This window comes from Rhinatrema bivittatum, chromosome 4 (assembly GCF_901001135.1).
Source record: "Rhinatrema bivittatum chromosome 4, aRhiBiv1.1, whole genome shotgun sequence".
NCBI lineage: Eukaryota > Metazoa > Chordata > Amphibia > Gymnophiona > Rhinatrematidae > Rhinatrema > Rhinatrema bivittatum.
The window spans coordinates 182,133,059-182,156,807 of NC_042618.1; the positions used below are offsets into that span (position 1 = coordinate 182,133,059).

The window sequence follows — 23,749 nt, forward strand, 5'->3', positions numbered from 1 at the left end:
TATGAAAAAATAAAAGTCAACAAAATAAGTTGTAGATGACACCTTTTTCTTGGATTACCTTTCAAAAGATATGTTAACTTACAGTTTTGACTTGATGATGGAAATATAGCTCTCGAAAACTAGTCACAAATGTATTCAGTTAATCCAAAAGAAAAAAAAAAGATTTCACTTACAACTTGCAGATTTTTCTCCCAATAGCCAGAGAAAGATTAGATGAAATGAACAAGATCAACATAGGTCTCAACCACATGGTCCAATGGTTATGAGCAAATAAGTTGAAACTTAATATTAAGAAATCAGAAGTATTGTGGGTAGAGGAGCCTCATCCTGATTTTACGATTCATATACCTGACTCAGACTTCCTTTTCCTGGTACAGTATGGGATTTAATTTTTATTTAATTAAAAAAATGTATATCCTGCCACTCCACAGTTTGTGGTGGGGTACATCAGAAACATACATCAACTCATATTAAGAGCATATATTACATAAAAACAACACACTCAAAACTGAAAGAAGTTATTCATACACAAAATCTAAATAATTTGAGGCAGTGGAACAAAAATGAGCCGGTGTAAAACTAACTGCAAAGGCATAAACCAGAGCTTAAAGTCTAGAAGATAAAAGTAATGTCTGGAAGTTCTATCCAATGAGAAATTAGTCTCTAGGACTAGGTGATCGACTCCAAAGCTTGTTTAAATTACCAGATGCTTAGGGCCTTTCTAAATGTTTTAGTGCTTGTCATCATGTGTAAATGCTGTGAGAACGTATTCCATAGTACTAGACCAGCGTCTGAGAAAGCTTGCTCACACCTCTCTCTATATGATGAGCAATGTATGGCAAAGGGAACTCAAGCAGACTTTTATTTGCTGATCCTAATATCCAAGTTGGAGTATAAATGAGTAGTACGGAACTTAGCCATGAGCAACACAAAAGTGAAGCTGGAAAACAAAGGATGGCGAAAACCGTTACTGAATAATCATGAAAATTTATAGCCTGGCATTCTTCTACATTTTCTAAAAGGAACGTTTAGGATACCCCTTGGTTTAAGGCACAAAACCATTTCATCAAAACTTCGGAGTACTTTTTCAGTGATCCCCTAAGACAAGGTAATCTATATTCATGACAGAAAATTATGACTTTTTAAGAATCTCAAATCACAGACAAGTTCTGTTAGAGATGAGGACTGACCTACACATGAACTGTAATTTGTGAAATTAACATTTTAGTGTTGGAAAGTGGTTATAGGGTAGTTTGTCTGCAGTGATTAACTCTGGCAAGATCTTAAGGAATGTGTGCAAGTAATCTAATTAAAAAAAAAATTATTTAAGTATTCCTGAAGCTAAATCTTCTGGTTTAAAATAACACTGGGGAAATCTCTTAAAATATGGAGTTCCTGAGATTGAAGTGCATGGGTAGTACTGAAAATTAAACCAATGCAAGCAAATAATGTTTCCTTCCAAAGACTTCAATAATCTAAAAGAAAACCTGCTCATAGTCCTGAAAATGTTTATATAGTACAGAATACTGTATGGGGCGGATTTTAAAAGAGTTACGCGCATAACTGCTCCTGTGTGCGCCGGGCCTATTTTGCATAGGCCCGGCGATGTGCGCATGTCCCGGGGCTTTGTGAAAGGGGCGGGGGTGAGACCGAGGCCTCCGGCACAGCCCCGCCCCCCTTTTCAAGCCTCTGGACATACGCGCGTACCGGGGCTTGCGCGCATTGGCGAGCCTATGCAAAATAGGCTCGGTGCGCATAGGAGGGGTTTTAAAGGGTTACGCGCGTAACCCTTTTTAAATCCGCCCCACACTGGGTATGTGTGCACGTGCCTGTGAGAGCTTGTTTGTGATACATAGGCTCTCACAGGCAGGCGCTAACACACACAGGCTTTCGTAGACACACTATACACACACTCTCTAAACACAGCCTCTCACACATACAGGCTCTTGTACAGACATATACATAAACTCACAGGCTGTCATACAGGCACACAAGATCTCACACAGACATGCACACAGGGTCTCACATATACAGGGTTTCGTACAGACATATACACACCCACAGGCTCTCTCACAGGCACACAAGCTATCACTCAGACATACACACACACAGGCATACAAGATCTCACACAAACATGCACACAGGCTTTCACATATACAGGGTTTCATTTAGAAATACACACCCATCCACAGGCTCTCACACAGACATACACCCAACACAGGCACACAGGCTTTCACATATGCAGGGTTTCATTCAGAAAAATACATATATCCACAGGCTCTCACACAGACACACATACATGTACACAAGATATCACTCAGATACATACTCATGCACACAGGCTCTCACAGACATATATACAAACCCACAAGCGCTCACACAGACACAAAAGCTCTCACACAGAGATGCACACACAGCCTTCTCTTCCGACTGGCCCCACCAGCTTCCTCTTCACTCAAGCCCCACTGGCATCCACTTAACTTCAGGCCATGGTGGCATGGGGCCCGCCATGGCCCCACTGACCTCCTCTTCACTTTGGGCTGTGAAGGGATGGGGGTCCGCTACTGTCCTGCCAGCCTCCTCTTCATTTCAGGCTGTGGCGGGATAGGTTCCGCCACAGCCCTGCTGGCCTCTTCATTTCAGGCCATGATGGGATAGGGTCCGCCTTGGCTCCACTGGCCATCTCTTCGCTTCGGGCTGTGACGGGATGGAGTCAGCTGCCCTGCCAGCCTTCTCTTCACTTTGGGGGGTGATGGGATGGGGTCTGCCATGGCCCTGCCAAACTCTTCACTTCAGGCCATGATGGGATGGGGTCTGCCATGGCCCCGCCAGTCTCTTCTTCACTTCGGGCTTTGGTGGGATGAGGTCCGCCATGGCCCAGCCAGGCTTCCTGCACTGGGAGGGGGCAAGCTGTGTGCCCCTGCAGGAAAAGTTGTGCACAAGCATGCATCAGTGCGCGAATGCAGAACTTTTCACTCACACACATGCAGCTTAGAGAGGGAACATTAGTGGTGGTGGTGGTCAGCAGCACTGTTGTTCTGGGGGAGAGCCAGGGAAGACACAATAGCTTCCTAAGTTGGTGGTGCATGGTACACCCCATTTTAAAGTTGGTGGTGCCCATGCATCATTGTGCACTATGGATGCTACGCCCCTGCAAGAAACCACATTTGTTTGGAAGACTTTCTCTTCAGAGCTCTAACATATGGTTCTTAGCCTTCCTGGTTTGCCCTTGAATTGCTGGAAGTGACGTTTCCATTTTCCAATAAGTTACTTTTCATAAGATATAACTTCAGTTATACCTCACATGCCCATCTAACAACCCTCATTCCACATGAAATATTTTGCTTCTGCTGTTCTTTTCAGTCTTGTATTATAAGGGATTTTAACGTGGCTAAGATAGTCAACATTTTTAGACATACACAGTTCATCTTCAAAAGATTAAGCTATTGCCATGTTGTTGTCCTTCATAATGTCTGTCACAACAAAATCCACCTTAAAGTAAGATATTTGCACCTGTAAATATTTGATTAGTTTGTGCAAAACAAAGGCAATGATGGACAAACACTAGAACACAATTCATAGGAGGGCAGGATTCCAAAAAGCCAATGCAAAAGAACTGGAGGACTAGGAGTTCAAGCAGCTCACACCTGACTTCCAAGTCCCTTTTATTATTGCTCTTCAAGTTATTTGCCATTGTTTGCATATTTCTGTATTTGCTTATAATGTTTTTGTTTAACAATGGACAATGATGAATTGCCAATGACAGTATCAGGAAATGTGGCTTTTGAGGTAAAAGAGAAACCTGTACTAAGAACATAGGGGCCATCATACTTAAGTACATTAACCTCGGCTGTTAGCATGCGTATTAACAGCAAAAGTTAATGAGATACAAATGAGGCACTTGTGACTGTAGATGGTAACGTACATGTGTTAACAGGGATAACAACACAAGAACTTAACTACATTTCCCTGAAGGACAGTTACATTTTTGCTGTTAATGGGGCTGTGTCACAATTTTCATGTTTTAACACATGGACTTTTTCATTGCACTAAAAGGTAAAGAGCTATTTTTCAAACTCATGCACGTTAACTGCTTGTAATAGATAATGCAGGTATATCAAGCACACTGAAGCCTGTGTTACTGTTTATGTGCATTAGTACACTGGATCCACAATGTAGGAACAAGTAGCAACATATTACACAAAAGCTAACAGAATTTCAGGGTGCCTAATTTCCTTCTTTGGCACAGAAATTTGCATATGCTTATCCTTATCAACCCATGTCAAATGCTTGATGACATTACAACGTGCTTGGACTCTCCAGAGATTACAACTGAACTGGCCTATTACCTACAGGAAATAATAAGAAAAGGGATTCTAGGTGCCAAGGGTGTCAACGACACAGGAAGTGTGAGCAAGGATCATTAGACGCTCTGCTATCTGCGGCAGAAATTTGAATGAAATGGGATGAATGGTTTAATAGGACATACAGACATGATCTTATAAAGTCAGTGTCTCTGGAAGAAACAAGGTTAATAATTAAAAATCCTCAAAATAAACTAAAATAAAAGTGCCCCTGAAGCATCTGGAGGCCAACATTTCACAGTGTCTGAGAAAGCAGAGGAGCCGTGATTGTTGCCTTTTCTACAAGCTTGGCGGGTTCTGCGAAGTGCTAAGACATGAGAAGAGATAGACGCCAGCTGAGTGCATAGCATGTTCTAGGAAGAAGAAAAGAGGACTTGCCTCTGAGTTTCACAAAGCATGCCAGAGATAACAGAAGCAACGGGTTGCTTTCTTCTGCATCCCAGCAGAGTGCAATTTGCCATTTCCTGGGGAGACCAAAAATTTAAGTTTATTAAAGAACATTGTAGGGGTTCTGTGGCTGTGATGAAGATGAAATGCCAGCACACAAAAGCAAACAGCATTAGGTAGAGATAGATGTGACTAAAATATAATGTTTCAAGAGGTATCTTTCTTTATGTATCCCAATCTAAGAACACACTGTGGGAAAGGGGGAAAAAAAACTGTTGGTCATTATTTATATTCTTTTCTGATGTGCACTGAAGAAAGCAAAGTATATACTTTATGACACACCAGGCCTGCTTGTCAGCGACTCTCTGTGCAATGTTTGGCAGCTTCACTGAATCTGTAGAAAAGACCGTGATCTGCTATACTTTCTCCTGACAAAAAGGCCTATGTGACAGGGCTGTGCTGTCTGTGAACTTAAGAACAATATTAAAGAAATTTAGATGGGCGATGTAAAAGAAAATGGAACAACTGGTGGAGGGGTTGGCCCCCAATGTACAAGATTCAGTATTATTATCATGACAAGGCTTTATGACTTGCTCCAATACCAGAATAATTAGCGGGGTATAAAAATATACACCAGTAAAGATAAAGTTAGATCAAAGGCAAAGAGAAACTGACAAATAAAAAAAACATGCGTCGATAGAGATGTGCATCGTTAAGCCCTATCAGTTTGGGCTTTGTTTTCGAGGCCCCGTGGGAAATTTCGTTTTTCCCGTGGTTCGTTTTCTTTTCATGGGCCCTGATTTTCGTTTTAGTGCTCGCTAACTTTAAAATGTTTACAGTTCCCAGAGACTCCTAAAATTTCATGAATTTTCGCCGCGCAAGCAAGGATACGCTGGAATTTTGAATCATATGCATGCACTTGCATGCATATGATTTAAAATATGTACCACACATAAGTATGCTCCCAATTTTAAGAGGTTACTCAAGCAAACCCATGCTCGTGCAAGGGACATTCCCAGTTTTTCAAATTAGTCCACCAGTTTGCTCAGTCAATAAGAAGGCCTTCCTGACTGCTCTGGTTCTTCTTCCTGCATGCACCTCAGATGACCCGGACCCCTCACCCTGTCCTGTAAGCCCTAAACGCGAGATCTACAGACTTGCTCCTCATCAGGAGCAGCAGTAAAGTTACATGGCTAACAAGCTGATGCGCACTGCGGCCTCCAGTTTTAAAATATGGAGTTATGCACGTGAGTGTTGGCCCTAGCCTGGAACATCCAATGCTTCACACCTTTTCCACCCCCTTTATTTTTGGCACGCGCATGGGTACATACCCATGTAAATCGTGGCTTTTAAAATCTGTGTTGCTCACATGTGGCCCTCATACACATGTATGTGGGCATTTTTACGCAAACAATGCTATTAAAATCAATCTCATATTTTCTACAAGCTTTTAAGATATTTCTTCAATGGCATTTCACCCTTCAACTCTAATGTCAGTCCCAAGTCATCATGGGATCACAACAGCAAGTTTACAATATTTTCTCCCAGTTTAGGCAGGACTGGACAAGGCTAGTATAACTGAACTGGGTTAGCCAGCATTCTAACCTTTGCAAACATAATTCTGAAAATAAAGCAAAATTTTATGCTTTAAAAATAAGATTTACAGCTAAGTTCTAAGTAGATTCTGCTTGGATTTATTTCTGATGTTAAAATGTTCGTATGCAGCTGTTACGGTCCCGGTCACGACGGTCGCGACCCGGCCCTCACCTCCTTGGTCCCGTTCCGTCTCCGAGAGCCTGTGGCCTGTTTTGCGGTGTCCCCACGGGGGACGCCGCCGAGAAACCCTTCCTGGACATTGTTTCCTTAGATGCGCGCAGGAGCCGCACTTATGAAGGCCTTTTCCCGCCACTGAAGGCTCCGCCTTACCCCAACGTCAGACGCTACGGCCTATGTAAGGCCGCCGCGGAGCCCAGAACTTTGCCTTGCAACGGGGTTCCTTGCGGTTCCCAGTTGCTCCGAGCCCTGGAGCGTGCTATTGCGTTAGCAGCTCCGTTCCTGCCTAAGACTTGCTACGCTTCTGTGTCCAAGTCCTGTCTTTGCTCCTGCCTGGTTCCAGTAACTTGTCCTGCTTCAGTTCCAGCTTGGTTCCAGTACCTGTCCTGCTACAGTTCCAGCTTGGTTCCAGTACCTGCCCTGCTTCAGTTTCTGCTTGGTTCTAGTAACCTGTCCTGCTTCAGTTCCACCTTGGTTCCAGTACCTGTCTTGCTTCAGTTCCTGCTTGGTTCCAGTAACCTGTCCTGCTTCAGTTCCAGCTTGGTTCCAGTACCTGCCCTGCTTCAGTTTCTGCTTGGTTCTAGTAACCTGTCCTGCTTCAGTTCCTGCCTGATTCCGGATCCCTGCCCGTCTGCTTCAGCTCCAGCTTCCAAGATTTTCTAAGTCCCAGTGGCCGGGCTCCTCCCGGGGGAGCTCCGGCTTCCAGGGTGAATCCCCTAAGTCCCAAGCGGTTGGGCTCCTACAGGCTCCTCCCGAGCGAAGCTCACCGTCCATCACCTGCCTGGTATCTGCCTCCCGGCCTGCCCTCAAGCAGAGACTATAGTCCATCTCTCTCCAGTCTCCCGCAGGCCAGCCCAAGGGTCCACTAAAACAGCTTATTCACAACAGCAGCTGCATATTATTACTGCTTACAAAAATATCTCACTCCTACCAACAATTATTAGGGGTGTGAATCTTGTGATCGATCGTCTTAACGATCGATTTTGGCTGGGGGGGGAGGGAAATCTTATCGTCGTGTTTTTTTTTTTTTAAAAAATCGTTAAAAATCGTAAATCGGGGGAGGGTGAGAAAACCGGCACACCAAAAAAACCCTAAAACCCACCCCGAACCTTTAAAACAAATCCCCCACCCTCCCGAACCCCCCCCCCAAATGTTTTAAATTACCTGGGGTCCAGTGGGGGGGTCCCGGCGCGATCTCCCTCTCTCTGGCCACTACTGCGTTAAGAGAAATGGCGCCGGTGGCCCTTTGCCCTTATCATGTGACAGGGCAAAGGTAGCGCCGGCGCCATTTTGGTTCCTGGCTCCCGACGTCACGCTTGCAGGAGATCACCCCCGGACCCCCGCTGAACCCCCAGGGACTTTTGGCCAGATTGGGGGGGGCCTCCTGACCCACAAGACTTGCCAAAAGTCCAGCGGGGGTCTGGGAGCGACCTCCTGCACGCGGGCCATATTGCCAATCTTCAAAATGGCGCCGGCGCTGTCGCCCATATGACATAGTGAGGGCAAAGGTAGCGCCGGCGCCATTTTGAAGATTGGCAATACGGCCCACGTGCAGGAGGTCGCTCCCGGACCCCCGCTGGACTTTTGGCAAGTCTTGTGGGGGTCAGGAGGCCCCCCCAAGCTGGCCAAAAGTCCCTGGGGGTCCAGCGGGGGTCCGGGGGCGATCTCCTGCATGCGTGACGTCGGGAACCAGGAACCAAAATGGCGCCGGCGCTACCTTTGCCCTGTCACATGATAAGGGCAAAGAGCACCGGCGCCATTTCTCTCAACGCAGCCGTGGCCAGAGAGCTGGAGATCGCGTTGGGACCCCCCACTGGACCCCAGGTAATTTAAAACATTTGGGGGGGGGGGGGTTCGGGAGGGTGGGGGATTTGTTTTAAAGATTCGGGGTGGGTTTTAGGGTTTTTTTGGTGTGCCGGTTTTCCCGCGCCCTATTTAACGATACAATACAAATGCCCCTGACGATAAATCGGGGGCATTTGTATTGTATCGTGCACTCTAACGATTTTGGACGATTTTAAAATTATCTGACGATAATTTTAATCGTTCAAAAATGATTCACATCCCTAACAACTATAGCATGCTTATTAGTTCTAAAGACATGTAAGCTCCAAATGTGAAATTATATGACTTTCATATATTAGCATTGGGACTGCACAAGTAAACATTGTCATTTATTTCACAAGGCTTCCTATCATGACTGATGATTTTAACAACATGAGCACCTAGGGAGGACACAAGTCACAAGGCTTACTTGTTCAGTCCCAATGCTAATATATGATGGTCATATAATTTCATGTTTGGAGCTTACATGTCTTTAGAACTAATAAGCTTGCTATAATTGTTGGAAGGAGTGAGGTATTTTTGCAAACAGTCCAGACACTTTTTTCACTCCCAAGGTTGATATTATTGCTGCATATTATTGGTAATATTTATGATCATCAAAGGAAAATGTCCCTTTAAAATTGCATTTCCATAAAAAATAATTTCTAATAAAATTCTTGAGACTGGTACATTAACCACTCACAATGTTAGTAATAAATGGGGTGAAATGCAAATTATTGCTCTGAAATGTATTGCCACCATATCACAATTTACTAATGAGACTTTGCATGACCTATAAATATTTATACAGGTGCTGAGATAGCTTTGAGTGGGATCCTGGAGCTGATGACAGGAACTCAAATGCAACAAGAAGTTTATACCTCTTTCTTCTTGCTATATTTCTGGGAAAAAAATTTTCATATCAATATTTATTATGAAATACAAGAAGGTACCTTCTTTTCCTTCCATGGTTGGAGACTGAAACATTTATTTTATACCATGGTACGAATTTATTAGCTAGTTAAATCTGCCCCACTGTATATACAGGGACATTTGTTTTCAGTTTTTATGCTTTTTTGGCCTGTTAATTAATTAGTGCTTTTTACCACAAGAACAAAAACAGGAGAAATTAGTGGGAAAAAATGACCCAGCATTTTTTCAGGTAATTTTCATTTTTGTTCTTGTTGTAATGAACACTGAGAAATTCCTGGGGAAAATAAAGTAAAACCTGAAAATGAAGGTTTGTATGCATATAATGGAAATATGAATTATGTATAAACTGTGTTGAAATGATGACCTTGAATAATGCTTATCCCTAGAGGATGGTGGTGGTAGAAGATGACCAAATATGGTAGCTCTCATCAACTAGGGCCAAGCCAGTTGGGACTTCATTCTCTCAAACCAATGCACTCAGAGGCTAATTTTCAACAAATCTAGAATGTATAACTTATCCAGCTAAAGTTATCCTGAATATTCAGAAGGATAAACATCTAGTTGAATATCCCAGATTAACGTTATTCAGCTACCTTTAGCTGCTTAACATTTAAACCTAACTCGATATCTTCTGAATATCACAGGTTAGGTTTAAGTCATCCAGCCTTAACTGGCTATATTCAAAAGAATATAGCTGGTTAAGTGCCAGTGTTGCAGCAGGGCCAGACTTAAGAATAGGAATAGAGGCACATGCCTAAGGTGCCAAATTCCAAAAGTGCCCAAAAACTAGGACTCCTCCTTCTGCTCTCTGATTTCTGAAGGTGAAAGCCCCATCCCCTGTCCTTTGCCTATGGGTGCTATAATCTTAAATCTGACCTTGTGCTGCAGTACTAAAAAACAAACTACCTCGCAAGCCTAGTGGCCCAATGACAACTCCCCATTTCTCACTACGTCAACTAGCCCTACTGGGCCGGGCATTCCCACCCCTCCAAATCCTTCTAAAGGGATTAAATAAATTAAAAAAGCTGAAGTGGTCTGCGCAGGCCTGCCTCCTCCCCTCCCTACTCCTCCACTCCACTTTTTTAATGTTAAAATACTCCTTCTACTTCCCCCCCCCCAACCATAACCCTCCCACAGCAATGCCGAAAGTTAGGGGCCCAAGTGGCGATCACTTGTATCACAATCCATGCTGAAGAATTGCAAATTAAAGTTACCAGGAGAGTGGAAAACTTAGGGTTGGGATGGGAAGGGAAAGATATTTTAACATTATAGAGGTGGAATGGGGCTACGGATGGTGGTGGTGGTGGTGGTGGGCAGAGTTCAGGATGGCGCCAGATCACTCCAGTTTTTAATTGATGTAATCCCTTTAGAGGGGCGAATAGGGGTGCTCGGCCAGGAAGGGCTAGTTTCTATAGCTTGGGACAGGGGCTGTCATTCAGGCTTCTAAGCCCGCAAGGTAGGGTTTGTTTTTTTTTGGTACTGCAGTGCCAATTAACTGGCTATATTATTTTGAATATAGCTGGTTAAGACTAAAGTTATCTTTCCACATGAGGCCAAGTAACTTTAGACCTGCTCTCAAAAATGTCTTGTTAGCAGGATAAGTTATTCAGCTAACTCATCACGCCTCTTTCTTATTTGACTAAATCTTAGCCAGATAACAACTTATCTGGTAAAACCTTTAGCTGAATAAGCAAAAGGAATGTTCAAAACTTGCCATTTAACTGGATAACTTATGAATTATCTGGCTAAATGGCTTTGAATAAGGTGCACAAGGCTGTGCGCCCATTTTATCTCATATGTCCACATTTTTTTGTTAGTGTGCATTTTTTTTTTTAGCTTTCAATGCAATAGCATACCATTAGCTTACTGCATCAGGAGTTAACCTGAGTTTTTAACAAATGTGTAAGGAAGGCTTTGCTCCTTACTAGATATTTTTGCCTTTTTCTATCTGCTGGGAGACTTTTGCATTTATGGATCCTCCCCAGTTGGTTGGCCATTCTCCTTTGCTTTGGAATTGGCTGATTTCCCCTATATAAAGTGGGAAGAGCACAAGGAAGGTGTAGTTGGATGTAGCTTTTGTTGGAAGGTGAAAAGTTTTGTTCCTGTGAATCCCAGTAGACCTCCTGTCTGCACCAGTGGGATAAACAAGCAGAGCTCTAAGGAGTGGATTTTGACTTTTCAGAGAGCTGGTTTGTTTTTTGACTTGTTCCCCATATCAGGACGGAATTCCCTTGCCTGAGGAGACAGGATTGGGTGCTGTCTGCCCTGCTGCCAGTCAAGTTAGGGTCTGCAGTTGCCCAGGGTGCTACTTTGCCCTGCATCTAGTAAAAGTGTAGACTGTAGTGTTCGAGACGGAGAAGTAAGAACTGAGTTTTTGTGCAAGCTTTGTGTTGATTTGTTTGAAGGAGAGAGTGTTTGTTTTTCTACCACCATCTCCTTGCCTATAATTCTAAGAAGGCAGTTTTGCTTTCCCATCACTGGGAAAAAGCTCTGGAGACCTGGACACTGATTTAGAGGCATATCCTGATGTTACATTTACCCAGGCAATATTGCGGTATGTGAAATCTACCATTATTGCTGTGCTGCCAAATTTATTAGCTTTCCTAATTTCTGTTAGCATTTCATCATCCGTCTGTTCATTTTGACCAGATGGAAGGTAGTATACCCTCATCGCTACACTCTTCCCCATCACACATGGTATTTCCACCCATAAGAATTCTAGTGTGTGTTTAGCCTCCTACAGGCACTTTTTCTTGTTGGACTCTATACCATCCCTAACATCTATACCATCCCTAACATCCCTAAGCGTCACCTCTCCTGATTTACTTTTCCCCCATTTCCCTTACACAACCCACAGCCTCTCTTGTTTCTTCACTCACTCTCCTTCCCCTCCCACATCCCATTTCTCACTCTCCTTCCCCTCCTTCTGATCCCTTCACTCACTTCCCTGCCCAAACCTCATTCCTTCTCTTGGCCTTTTCGCCCTCACCAGTGTTGGCACCAGCAGCAGAGCTGGCAGGGCTTGGGATGACAGTGTGATAAGCAGGAAGCCAACACACCCAGGAGTGGCAGAAGCAGTGGGGTTGACAGGGATTCACCCCATTTTACCTTGGCTATTGTCCCTCACAGCCTCCTAAATTGTGCTGGGAAACTGCGCAAAAATCAAAGCCATGTAGCTACCCTTGTCTCAGGGTAAGCAGCAATAACACTCTTTGTTTCTTCCCAGGGTGGGGGGTGGGGGCAGATAAATGATCTATGCAGCTACTATTTCTGCAGGGGAGCCAAAATTGATATACACTGCCACTCTACTCCACTTTCTCAGGTCCCAGAAAAAGGTGGCAGAACACCATGCTGGGTTGTTCTGACAGAAATTAAGCCCCCAGTAATGGAAACAAAAAGGGGTTGATTTAGCACAAGTTTGAAAATTGTGAGCAGTAGTGCCATTCATCAAGGCACTTGACAATTGGCCCGCTTGCTCACAGGTTTCAAACTTGTACTAATTCAAACCCTTTTTATATATGTTCTTTGTTCTGCAGTATCTGCTTCTGTTCCCTGCAATACAGAAGGAGAAGTAGGGGAAGGGGGAACAAGAGGGGAGGGCCTGGATTAAGGAGCAGAGTAACTGCTGTCTTCTCTGTGTGCTCAAAGCTCACCTCCTCCTCTTCCCTTCCCTGCAGGCTGCCTAGAGGGGAGGGCTGGAGAAGAATAACCCTGTTGCGCTGCCTCTTAAGCCTGAAAAGAAGTGCCTTCCTGGATGTTCCCCCACAAATTAAGCCCTGGCTAAAATTGTTATTCATGAAGCTCTTCTAAAGCATTGATAAAGCTAAACTGGACAACGCTATTTTTATGAAACAGATGACAGTATAAGAATAGGGGTAAAAGAAATGTTTAAGAGTAAGGTTATGAGAAAGAGATCAAAGGAATGAGTTTCCCTCTGTGAGTGTGAGCCTAGGAGTAAAGGTAAGGTAAGGAAGAAGAAATACATCCTTTACGTCCTTCAGCATCGAAATCCACTAAATGAGCAAGTGCTATGCTGTTCTATTCTGGGACACTTATGTGTTTAAGCTCTGTACAGGACATAACATGCAAAGTTCTTATTACGGGACTGTCTGGGATATGAGGTTATCCTCATTGCAAATACCAGGACAATAGCAATTAGAAGGTAGGGACAATGTAACCAAGTGTATGATCTTGTGGATTAAGAGGAACACTCATTATTATTATTATTATTATTATTATTATAGGCTTCCATGTTTCAAAAATAAAGCATATTAAGGATTTTTTAAAACCAGGATCCAAAAAGACAAACACGGTTCAATAAAAGGAATTGATTTGAAATATTAAATATTTCTTTTTACAGTCAGAGAGAAAACTCTGAACTGACACAGAAAATTGTTAACCCAGCTCTCAATCTCTGTTTTCATAAAGGATTAGAATGTACTGAAAGAAACTCTTAGAATATAAAATCCTTTATTAAGAATATTCAAAACTATGCTGCAAGTAAAAAAAAAAAAAAAGTTCTTTTAAAATACCTTTTCAGTGTGAAATGCTCAGATTTGCCTCCCCCCCCCCCCCCCCCCCTCCAGTCATTCAATTTGTGTTGGAGGAAAGTCAGAATGAGCTGCAAGATACATCAAAGCCAAGGTCCACTGACTGGAACTATCGAAAGCAATGTGAACTGCTGCTACAGTGTTCGCAGTAAAATCTCTCTTCTTAATTACATTAAAACAGCTTGTAGCATTACTGACTGAAATCCAGTTTTACCTTGACAGCTCTGTCATTATCTTTCATCAGCATCCTCTTCTCTTCTTCAAACTTCTGCAGAGCATCTTGCAGCTGCTTTTCTGCAGTGCGTTGCTGCCGGCAATTCTCCTCTCTGAGAGAGGAAATGGTGGTCTGAAGTTCAGCAATGACCTAAAAAAAAACCAAACTCACAATAATCCCAAACCCTATATGTTACACTCCTGACACTTGCAGGAAAACGATGAGGCAGTTTATGTTGTCACACCACAGTGAAATTCATGCATTCTTTATAATGAAGGAAATGAATATTTTAAACAATGTAATATATATTTTCATGCATTAAATGCCACATAAAGTCTGAAATAAAACGTCTAATGAGATGCATGAAAATTTCTCCACTATAACATTCTTCAATATTATCATATTAAAGTGACCCACATCTGTGAGCTAGTGAATGTTTTTTCAACATTTTATTGAAATGGTTTTTGGAAATTGGCAAAAATAATGGTACCTCAAATCCCATCACCATCTAATAATACATATTTTAACCCCTGACAAAACTGTGTTGAATATACTGAAGTTGGTATTCATGAAAGTGTGAAGATTGCTGCCACTTATCCAGCTAAATTTTATCTGTAGTAGGTCCAAGCAATATTCCAATCTCCTTTTCCACACCCCAAAATTATATGAGCTGAGCTGTGCAGATCCCCTTCCCCTTACTCTGGTTGCCAACTCACAAGAAGTACCTTGGTAGCCTAGGGGCAGAAGGAGGGGCTCTTACCTCCTCCAGTTGGGGTAAATAATTATGGGGCAGATTTTAAAAGCCCTATACTTGTAAATCCAGGAGGATTTACGCGTGTGGGGGGGGGTTTATGCGCACTGGGTCTATTTTCAAAAGGGCCGGCAGCGCATAAAGCCCGGGATGCGTGTAAGGCCTGGGGCTTGAAAAAAATGGGCGGTCCGGGGGTGGGGTGGTCCAGGGGAGGGGCGGGGGCATGGCCAGAGGCCTCTACAAGGCTGCTGGGCCGGGGGATCGCGCACCGGCAGTCAGCCGGCGCAGGCGTAACTTGTGAAATAAAGGTACGGGGGGAGGGGGGTTCGGGCTGGGGGGCGGGACAGGTAGGGGAAGGTGGGGGGAGGGAATGGGGAAAGCCAGCTGGTCTCCCCGAGGGCTTGGTGCGCGCAAGGTGCACTAGTGTGCAGCCCCTTGCGCGCGCCGACCCCTGATTTTATAACATGCGCACGGCTGTACGCGCATGTTAGAAAATCGAGCGTACATTTCTGCACGCCGAGTAGCGCGCACACAAATGTAGGCCACGCGCATACCTGCCCCTATGTGTGATAGCTCTGACAGCTACCAAGTCACTACTGGCTCAAAAGACTCCTGACTGGTCTGTTCACTGATAGCGGTCAGCAAACAGAACAATCAGAGGTGGAGTAAAGTAAATAAATGTATAATAAGTGCTGGGACAGCTGACTGCTGTACTGTCACTTAGAAAGAAGCCCACAGAGGAAGGTAGAGGCCTGTCTTCCTCCCATTGTGCTTCCAGGCCAAGTTTGGAGGTTTGGGGTGGAGATAGGGGTTGGCACTGGCTTTCTTACTTGTTGGAAGAGGCTGAATGGACCATTCCAGCCCCGGTACATTTTATGCAATTTTTGGAGCTGCAGGAGGGGGAACTGCTTTGGCCTCATTACAATTTAAATAATTTTTGGAGCTGTAGAAGTGGGGGATTGCTTTGGCTTTGCTACAGTCTACATAATTTTTGGAGCTGCAGTAAGGGGGAACTGCTCCAGCCTCACTACATTTAATGTAATTTTTGGAGTTCTGGAGGAAGGACCATGCATTCTCTAGTACGATTTTTATATTTTGGGGTGGTGGAAGGGAATAAGGCTGCAGCAGGTTTGCAAAGATTATTCTTTTAACTTACCCAATTACATTAGATCTGTGTGTTTTTGGACCACAGTTAGGTAAGTTTATCCAGCTATCAGCACTAACTGGACATATTTTGGCCATCCTCTGAAATGCCCCCTACCTTGACACTTTTTAACCTGGCTAAAACTTAGCTATTTGGTGGGGCAAGACATTTAAATATCCTGAGGTTCTCTGGCTAACTCACAAACTTAGCTGCACAAATACTTTTGAATATTGACTGATATATTCATAGAGGGGGTAATTTTCAAAGGAGTTACGTGCATAAATGTAACTGCTATTGTAGCAATTTTCAAAAGCCATTTACTCACGTAAAGTGCATTTACATGCGTAAAACCCAGTTTTACGCATGTAAATGCTTTTTAAAATCAGACCCAGAGAGTAACTTTCAAGCAAATCTGCATGGCCCCATAATACGTGTGCATATAACCACAGATATCTAAAACGATATTATATAACCTGCGCATCTGAGATACGCTCAGATTATAAAACACACGTGTGTCTACCCCCAAACATATGCGTGCATGTATGGTCACATGCAATACCTGCAATGCGTTGAAAGCACACACTTTTCCTACCTATTTTAAAAAACAGCGTGCATATAAATTACGCGCAAAAAAAATTGCAACTTGCTCATTTAAAATCCTGTTTATGTGCTGAAGTCGGCATATTTTAAAACATGAGCGCATAACTGAACTCACCAGTTTGCCAAAATCTCCACTAATTCACCCCGTCCTTCCCCAGCCCTACTGGTTATTCACTCTGAATTCCCCCAGTTTACCGAGAATTTCCCACCGAACCAATACTAAACAATAGACGTGTTTGATATCAATTGCTCAAGATAATTAGCAGATGTAAAATTACATGAATAAGTTGATAAATGTACATGTTTAAGTCTCTTATAAAATAGCAATGTGCATGCATAATTCTTGGCTCCTCCCCAGAACGCTCCTAGATTGCCCCTTTTTTTTTGCATGTAAATGTGTGCCTGAGACTGAAAATATACATGTACTCTTGATGTTTTTTAAAATAGGATACATGCAAGAACAAGATACTTATGTGCATATATGCTAATTGTATGCAGATAAATGTTCTGAAAATTCACCCCATTGTATCTCACCTTGAGAACTTCTGTGGGAGGGTCAGTAATTACTTATTTTTAAATAAATAAAAGTTTGCATGAAGCATGGCTGCTTCATGGTCGGTTGTTTGGGAAAGGTTTGCTGACCGATCTACTTGTTGGAATCAAGTTTGAGCGAGTTCGCTTTGTGAGATTCATTGAGCATAACAGGAGGCGGAGCGGCAGAGTGCGTGATATAAATAAATCGGAGACACTTAGATGTGCAGGAGTGATCATTCCATAAATTTGTTGTATGGTGAGAAACAGTACAAGATTGGATGAAGTAATTGAAAAGAACTGAGAGGCTAGCTGAGGCAGTGTTGCGTTTGTGCCTGCTTTCGCCCTCGCTCCACCCTCTCTCACCCACTAGCAGAATGACAACAGACAGCACCCAGCAGATTTTTTGATGTGGATTCACTGTACATTTAAATGAGGAAGAGTGTTGTTATCCTTGATATTGGTAGACGTGGTGAAGAGAAGATGAAGATTATCCCCTGAGGAAGCCCTTGTGGGTTAAACGAGGGACCTTACAGCTGCCTATGTGTAAATTCTAGTTATGTATGTGTGCAGTCTATACTTAGCGCCCCTGATTGACCAACCTGTAAGGGACACAACTCTTCTAAGGTTAAAGTCTACATTTATCTTTACCTCCCCAAAGGGCCAGACATGTGAATGCAGCCAAGTCACAAGCATGATTTAGTCTCTAGAGGGGAAAAATCTTGTATGCTTCTCCATCACTAAAAGCACAGCACAGGGAGACAAGGAGCATACATGAAGTGTCCCCACTGAAAAGAGGTGTCATATAGATGTGCTGGTAAAAGCTCTATTTGCCTGGAGTTCAACTAATTCACCTTTATGTCCCCAAAGCTGCAGGTGTCAAGGAAATGAAAACCTATATTTCCTACCCCACAGGGTTGATGATCTACCTGGATTAATACAGATGTTTGATGTATTGATAGCACCAAGCCTAACCTTCTCCCTGCTCACACTGGTATTGTCCCTGGTAGGGCCTAGTTTACCTACACAAGGCTCTCTGCTTCCATCTTCAAATCCCTTCATCAACTTGCCCACACATATCTCAGAAAGACCCATCTTTCAATGGAGATCTGTCTGCAAGAAGACTGGTTTGCCCTGTGTTCTACATGATATGTAGGATAATGCGGTATTTAAGGGCTCTCACGCTGAATCCCCAGCTGTTAACTATCAGGGACTCCTTGCTGTTTCCATGACCTTTTCCCCCTCACCTACCTCTATCACCTATAATATGTAAGGACCCTCACACTAAACTATTTGTAGACAATCTTCAGAGTTTGGCTATAACCTGAAGCAGGATCAGAACTGTAATTTTCCTCAGCTGCTTCCCATCTAAACCATAATTATATCACAAAGAGTTTGTAGGGTAGATGAAGCTACAGACACCCACTAGAAACTATTTGCCTGAAATATAGTAATATACAGGGCAGATAAAATTTCCTAAGAGATAGACTGGTGCAGAATTAAGGTTCTGTTTCTTATAGAGAAAAATCCAGGTTTAATGAATAAAAGCCAAGGCCAGATTATAAATTTCCCAGGCTTCTGATGATGATGAAGTCATCATTCATAAATGCCTTGCTTTCCTAATACCCAATATATACATTCTGGAGGTGGGATAGCTGTACGCTCCATGTCATCAGGGACAGGCAGAGATAGTCCAAGTCTTACCTACATTGAAACATATAGGCATAAACACTGAACCTGCTCTGAAAGTCACTGATGAGATGGAGCCTTCTGTTATCCCATTTATAGATTAACTCTGCACATACCTAAAAGGTATCCATATACCACATTACAGTGGCTATATGCAAAACATAACATATGTGCATACATTTGCTATTAATTTTAAAAATATATGCGTGTAATTATTACATAAATTTTGCCCCTTCATAAGCACAAATATGTGTCATTTACATGTGCATGTGGGTATAAAGGGCTTGCTCCAAGTTAGTAGATCGAGGGGTTAAAGGGAAATTTAGGCCATAGTGGAAAGACTAAATGACTTCTTTCTTTCAGTTTACTGAGAAGGATGTTGGGGAGATACCCTTGCCAGAAACAGTATTTAATGGTGATATTTCAGAAGAACTAAAACAAATCATGGTGAACCTGGAAGATGTAATAGGACAAATTGACAAACTAAAGAATAACAAATCACCTGGACCAGATGATTTAAATAACTCAAAAATGAAAATGCAGCTCTATTACTAGTAATTTGTAACCTGTCATTAAAATCATAGAAACATGATGGCAGAAAAAGATCATAAGGCCCATCCAGCCCATCTGTCCAATTAATTTAGCATTATCATGCTTATCACTTCCTTAGAGATCCCCTTTATTTATCCCATGCTTTCTTGAATTCAGATATTGTTTTTGTCTCCACCAGCTCCATGCATCTATCACCCTCTCTGTAAAGAAATATTTCTTAAGATTACTCCTGAATCTACCCTCTTTTACCCTCTTTCACTTCATTCTAGATCCTCTTTTCCATTGAAAAAGGCTCACCTCATGAAACCTTTGAGATATTTAAATGTCTCTATCATATCTCCCCTATCTTGCTTTTTCTCTAGGGTATACATGTTTAGATCTTTACATCTATCCCCATATGCTTTAGAATGAAGACCACTGACCATTTTAGTAGCCACCCTCTGGACTGACTCCATACTGTGTATATACTTTTGAAGGTGTGGTCTCCAGAATTGTACACAATATTCCAAGTGTGGGCTCACCAGGGACCTATACAGGGGCAATATTACCTCCCTTTATCTGCTGACCATTCCTCTCCCTAGGCAGTCAAGCATCTTTCTGGCTTTTAAAGTTGCATTATCCATCTGTTTGGTCACCTTAAGATTATCAGATACAATTACTCCTAGATCCCATTCTTCCTTTGCGCTTAGAAAAGTTTCACCTCCAATACTGTACCTTTCCCATGGGTGTTTGCATCGTAAATGCATTATTCTGCATTTTTTTTAGCATTAAATCTTTGCTGCCAGACCTTAGACCATTCGCTAGATCCCGCCTCCTGTTTTCCACTCCTTCCTGGCTGTCCACCCTCTAACAGATTTTGCTACCTTGGCAAAAAGACAAACCTTTCTCAACAACCATTACATAGGGCGGATTTTCAAAGGGTTACGCGCGTATATTATGCACGAAACCCCAAAAACCTGCTCCTGTGTGTGCCGAGCCTATTTTGCAAAGGCTTGGTGATGCACGCAAGCCCTGGGATGTGTGTATGTCCCGGGGCTTGAAAAAGGGGGCGGGACATGGGCGGGAGCCTCCAGGCACAGCGGCCATTTGCTAGTGTGCCCGGGATCGCGGGCCAGCCATCGCCGGTGCGCACAGCCTATGCCTGCCTGGAGGCAAGTGCAACTTAAAGGTAAGGGGGTTTTTAGGTAGGGCTAGGGGGTGGGTTAGGGAGGGGAAGGTGGGGGGGGCGGGGGGCGGAGGAAACCGAGGAAGGCTGCGCAGCTAGGCGTGTGCAAGTTGCACAATTGTGCATCCCCTTGCGAGTGCCGACCCTGGATTTTATAACATGCGCGTGGCTGCGCGCCCATGTTATAAAATCGGGCGTAGATTTGTGCACGCTGGGTTGTGCGCACAAATCTACGCCCACACATAATTCTTAAAATCAGGCCCACAATGTCTCACAAAAATGTTGAAAAGAACTGGTTCAAGGACCAATCCCTGAGGCATAGCACTAGTAATAACCCCCTCCTCGCAGAAAAGTCCATTTACCACTACCCTTTGTCGCCTCCACACAACCAGTTTCTAACCCAGTTAGCCACTCTAGGATCCATTCCAAGGGCGCACAATTTATTTATGTCTTCTGTGCGGAACTGTGTCAAAGGGCTTGCTGAAATCCAAGTATACTATATGTCTAACACTCTCCCTTGATCCAACTCTCTGGCCACCCAATCAAAATCGATCAGATTTGTCTGACAAGTTTTACTTCTGGTAAAACCATGCTGCCTTGGATCTTACAATCATCTATTGTCCCTAAAGATTGAAGGGTGGCCAATCTTTAAAAATAGCTCTGGGGTGATCTGGGAAATTATAGACCAGTTAGTCTAACTTCAGTGCCAGAAAAAAGTGTAGAAACTATTCTAAAGAACAACATCATAGAATATATAGAAAGACATGGTTTAATGAGACACAGCCAGCATGGATTTATACAAGGGAAGTCTTGCCTCACCAACTTCAGTTTTTGAAGCAATTAATAAACGTGGATAATGGTGAGCTGGTGGATATAATATATTTGGATTTTCAAAAGGCATTTGACAAATTTTCCCATGAAAGAGTCCTGAGAAAATTAAAAAGTCACTGGATAGCGGTCAATGTCTTATTGTGGACTGCAAACTGGTTAAAAGATAGGAAACAGATTGTTGAATTAAATGGTCAGTTTTAATAGTGTAGAAACATAAACAGTGGAGTACCTCAAGGACCAGTTCTTTTTAATATATTTATAAATGATATGGAAAAGGGATTGATGAGTGAGGTGATCAAATCTGCAGATCATCCAAATGGCAGATGAAATTTAATGTGGACAACTGCAAAGTGATGTCCACAGGGCAAAGTTACCCACACTGTAGTTACACAATGTTAGAATCTATGGGGGTCATTTACTAAGCATTTTTCCCATAGACACAAAATGGGAGAAAACCTTTAGTAAATAACCTCCTATATTAGAAAAGGATTTGGGTGTCATCATGGACAATATTTTGAAATCCTTGGCCCAGTGTGCAGTGATGGTCAAAAAGCAAACAGAATGTTAGGAATTATTAGGAAAGGAAAGGAGAATAAAATAGAGAATATCATAATACCTTTGTATTACTCCATGGTGAGACTGCACTTAGAGTACTGTGTGCAATTCTGGTCACCACATCTCAAACAAAAGGTATAGAGAAAGGTGACCAAAATGATAAAGAGGATGGAATGGCTCCCCTATGAGGAAAGGCTAAAAATCTTAGGGCTGTTCAGCTTGGAGAAGAGACGTCTGAGAGGGATTATGAATGGAATGGAACAGACAAATGTGAATCAATTATTTACTCTTTCAAACAACACAGAGGTAGACATTCAATGCAAAATGGTTATGTAAGTTAGCTAGATAAGATTTATTCAACTAACTTACCTGGAATATTCAGGAGCATGATTATACTGCTGAAAATCCCGTCAAAAATCGCTACATAGCCAGATTAATTATATCTGGGCAGGAGTCACCCCAGAGAATTCAAAATATTATTGTTAATTATGAAGCTGGGGTTTATATTGTGTATGGAATTTGCTGGTTTGGTTGGACACTTTTTGCACTCTTTTATATTTATTCTCATGTGTCATTTTACTGGGGCTGTAGTTGGTGGGTTTGGTTAGGGAGTTGGGTGAGATTTGTTTTTGATATATTTAAAAAAAAAAAAAAATCAACAGATTTGGAAGAACATTAGATATTTTCCTGGTATTGGGTTTTTTTGTTTAGCTGGGGAGGTGGTGTTGGAGAAGTGGACTCTTGAGCGAAGACGAGGTTGATGCTACCACCAGGAGTAGGCCCTGTTGGTCCTTGTTGTCGGGAGGTGGCACGGGCATAGAAGACCCAACTGGATCTTCACCTATACCAGCCCTCGTTCCCCGCAGGTTTAGCCCTTGGGTACCGGGGCTGGCAGGACTTAGGTTGGGGGGGGGGGGTGTCTCTCAAGGCATGGAACCAGAGGAAGAAGCTGAAATGAAATTGGACAAGCAGGGGTCGAGGAAGACAGCAGACAGGCGAAACCAGAGGCAGGCCAGAGGTCAGGACGGGCAGGAAGCAAGGCAGGAATGCTGGATCAAGGCATGAATCAGGAATGCAGACAACTCACACTCAGTACTGAGCTGGACCCGTTGTTGAGGCGAAGTGCTAGTAGCAGAGTAGGGTACATATACCCACCCTGTCTGACATCGTCTCTGCGGCCCACGGGGAACTTTCCCGTTGTGGGCCTTTTAAATTTACAACAGCGGCGAGTGCATACCTAGGGGGCCGGGCGTGGAGCTTGGTGTTGGCGGCGTGTGGGAGCGCTGCGAGAACAGGCCGCTGTAGCAGCGGTTGGCGTTGGCTATGAGGGGCAGCGACGGAGGGGAGACGGAGTGGGTTGCCTGCCTGCCGAGGTAAGGGGGCCGTGGCTGGGGCTCCTAACAGGTGGATCACTTTACTTTTCAAGTATCACACTGGGTTAACATAAGTTGTCACTGCCTGAACGCAGGTTTTGATTTTGGGTCATCTGAATATCAATGTGCAAGGTATTTCGTCGCCTATCAAATGACAGAGAGTGCTTCAATTTTTCAAACTTATTGAGGCACAAATTGCATTTATTCAGGAGACACATTTGACTGATTAAGAACATCTGAAACTTAAAACTGACTGGGTAGGTCAAGTCTCCTTTGCTTCCTACAACTCTAAAAGCCTAGAGGTCAGTGTCTTAATTCATAAAACTCTGCCTGTTTCTGTACGGAGAATAAAGCAGAGAATATCATAATGCCTCTGTATCACTCCATGGTGCGACCTGATCTTATTATGTGCAATTCCGGTCACCACATATCAAAAAAGATATAACAGAATTAGAAAAAGTACAGAGACGGGCAATCAAAATGATAAAGGGGATGGAACAATTCCCCTATGAA

At 43.2% G+C, this 23,749-nt stretch overlaps 1 protein-coding gene across 6 annotated transcripts in view; it reads right to left on the bottom strand.

Annotated features, from left to right (window-relative positions):
• The window catches only part of CEP112 (centrosomal protein 112), a 1,022,051-nt gene that overhangs the window by 180,844 nt on the left and 817,458 nt on the right, over positions 1-23,749 (bottom strand). For all 6 annotated transcript variants that reach the window (XM_029599329.1, XM_029599330.1, XM_029599331.1 and 3 more), the window contains one exon: positions 14,046-14,195. In XM_029599329.1, the coding sequence (XP_029455189.1) occupies positions 14,046-14,195 (150 nt within the window). The remainder of the gene's footprint in view (positions 1-14,045; positions 14,196-23,749) is intronic.